The following is a 1,870-nucleotide window of genomic DNA, read 5'->3' as shown; positions in this document are numbered from 1 at the left end:
CCGTCTCGGCCTCCCAAAGTGCTGGGATTACAGGCTTGAGCCACCGCGCCCGGCCTTTTTTTTTGAGACAGAGTCTGACTCTGTTGCCCAGGCTGGAGTGCAGTTGCATGATCTCGGCTCACAGCAACCTCCGCCTCCCCGGTCCCAGTTCAAGCAATTCTCCTGCCTCAGCCTCCTGAGTAGCTGGGGTTATAGGCATGCGCCACCATGCCCAGCTAATTTTTGTATTTTTAGTAGAGATAGGGTTTCACCATGTTGGCCAGGCTGGTCTTGAACTCCTGAACTCACGATCCACCTGCCTCAGCCTCCCAAAGTGCTGGGATTACAAGCGTGAGCCACCATGCTTAGTCACCACTACCTACCTTTTTCTTCTCCTTCCCCACTGCCTACTTTATCCTCCCTTCTCTGTCCCGGCCACCTACTTTCTTCTTCATTCACTAGCCTCCCTTCTTCTTCCCTCCCCACTCCCCACATACCCAGGCTTTACCCAAAACTCTAAAAAGCAGAGTTTGCTAAGGACTGAACCCACTACAAGTAATGAAACAACTTCTTTCCCTTCTATTAAGACGTATCAAGTACTTGATGCCAACCAGAGAAGATAAATAATGGTTTAAACATTACAGGAAAAAGATCCTTTAGAAAAACTTACTACTGGGGTGTGTATAATTTTTCCTGTGCCACTGCTGTACTAAGACTTTACAACACAAACAAGAATACCTGTCAACTCAAAAGCATTTTCATTTTGACAACACAAACATACCTATTGAAACCCATCCAATATCTAAATCCTCCTGTTTCCTCAGGAAACAGGAGGCTTTTTTCCTCCCTCCATTCATCCCCATTACCTTCTTCCTTTCTACCTCCCTGCGACTTGATGTCTTCTTCACCGCTGCCCTCTTTCCTGCCCCCCACCTGCTGGCTTCCCCCCCCCTTCCTCCAGCATCCACAGTCAGACTCCTGCTCTGTTGGAGGAAGTGCTGGGCGTTAGAACCATCCCTGACAGGATACAACAAACCCACCCGTGGAACGACACGGCCTTCTTTTTCTTCGGGATCCCCGTGGCCCGGCTGCTCACCCCCCGGGGAGCCTCTGGGACTAGCTGGGAGCAGCTCTCGACCCCCGTGGGGGTGTCCCCGGCCTCATGGATCTCTTTGGACTGCCAGATCGTCTTCACCACCACGCTCGCCATGGTGTGGGGGTCTGGCTCCCAGGGAGGGACTCCTTCGTCTGAGACTTCCCACCTACTGTGACCACAGACCCTCAGGATCCACTGACCCCTCAGCCTGCCTCACAAAGGACCCAACCACTGGGCTCCACTGAGCGGGGGACACGGGGTATGGAGGGGTGCTGGCCCAGGTCATTCCCCCAGGGTTCTCAGTGGACTCCTCCTGTGCGGGATTCTAGTTACATGCCCAGCGTGCCCTCTGTCTTCAGAGCTCCAGTGGATAGACTCATGCTAGCCCGTAACTTACAACGGCTTGGCCCACGGATTCTTGGGAGAGGTCCAACTTCCCTCTCCCTGAGACTAAGCATGGGGTCACCCAGCGCTGTGCACTTGTACTTGATTCTTCGGGTAGCTTCCTGGATTTGACAATTGGCTGGGGTCTGAGAGACTGTGGTCAAAGAGGGCTGAGATCCAGACCCTGACCTGGAGGGTCTCATATTCTATGGCGCATTGGGGTGGGGGGAAAGGCAATGTACAGGTAGATCAACAAGAGAAAGCTAGGTGCGGTGAGTCTCAGGGTCAAGGTGGAAGGTGAGGGAGGAGAGGAAGGTGGAGAGTTGGGGCAGGAGAGAGGGTCGCATCTGTCTCCCCCATTTACGTGTATTTATTTATTATTTTCCTTAATTTTTTTTTTTTTTTTTTTTT

General features: G+C 52.3%; 1 protein-coding gene across 1 annotated transcript in view; it reads right to left on the bottom strand.

Annotated features, from left to right (window-relative positions):
* The window catches only part of TSKS (testis-specific serine kinase substrate), a 31,646-nt gene extending 30,380 nt beyond the window's left edge, over nt 1–1,266 (bottom strand). The window contains exon 1 of the mRNA XM_011946355.1: nt 1,020–1,266. Within this exon, the coding sequence (XP_011801745.1) occupies nt 1,020–1,189 (170 nt within the window). The 5' untranslated portion in view covers nt 1,190–1,266. The remainder of the gene's footprint in view (nt 1–1,019) is intronic.
* Nucleotides 1,267–1,870: the final 604 nt, after the last annotated feature.

Source organism: Colobus angolensis, unplaced genomic scaffold, assembly GCF_000951035.1.
Source record: "Colobus angolensis palliatus isolate OR3802 unplaced genomic scaffold, Cang.pa_1.0 Scaffold25, whole genome shotgun sequence".
Lineage (NCBI taxonomy): Eukaryota > Metazoa > Chordata > Mammalia > Primates > Cercopithecidae > Colobus > Colobus angolensis.
The sequence above is the reverse complement of the archived record's forward strand: the minus strand, read 5'-3'. Positions and strand labels throughout refer to the sequence as shown.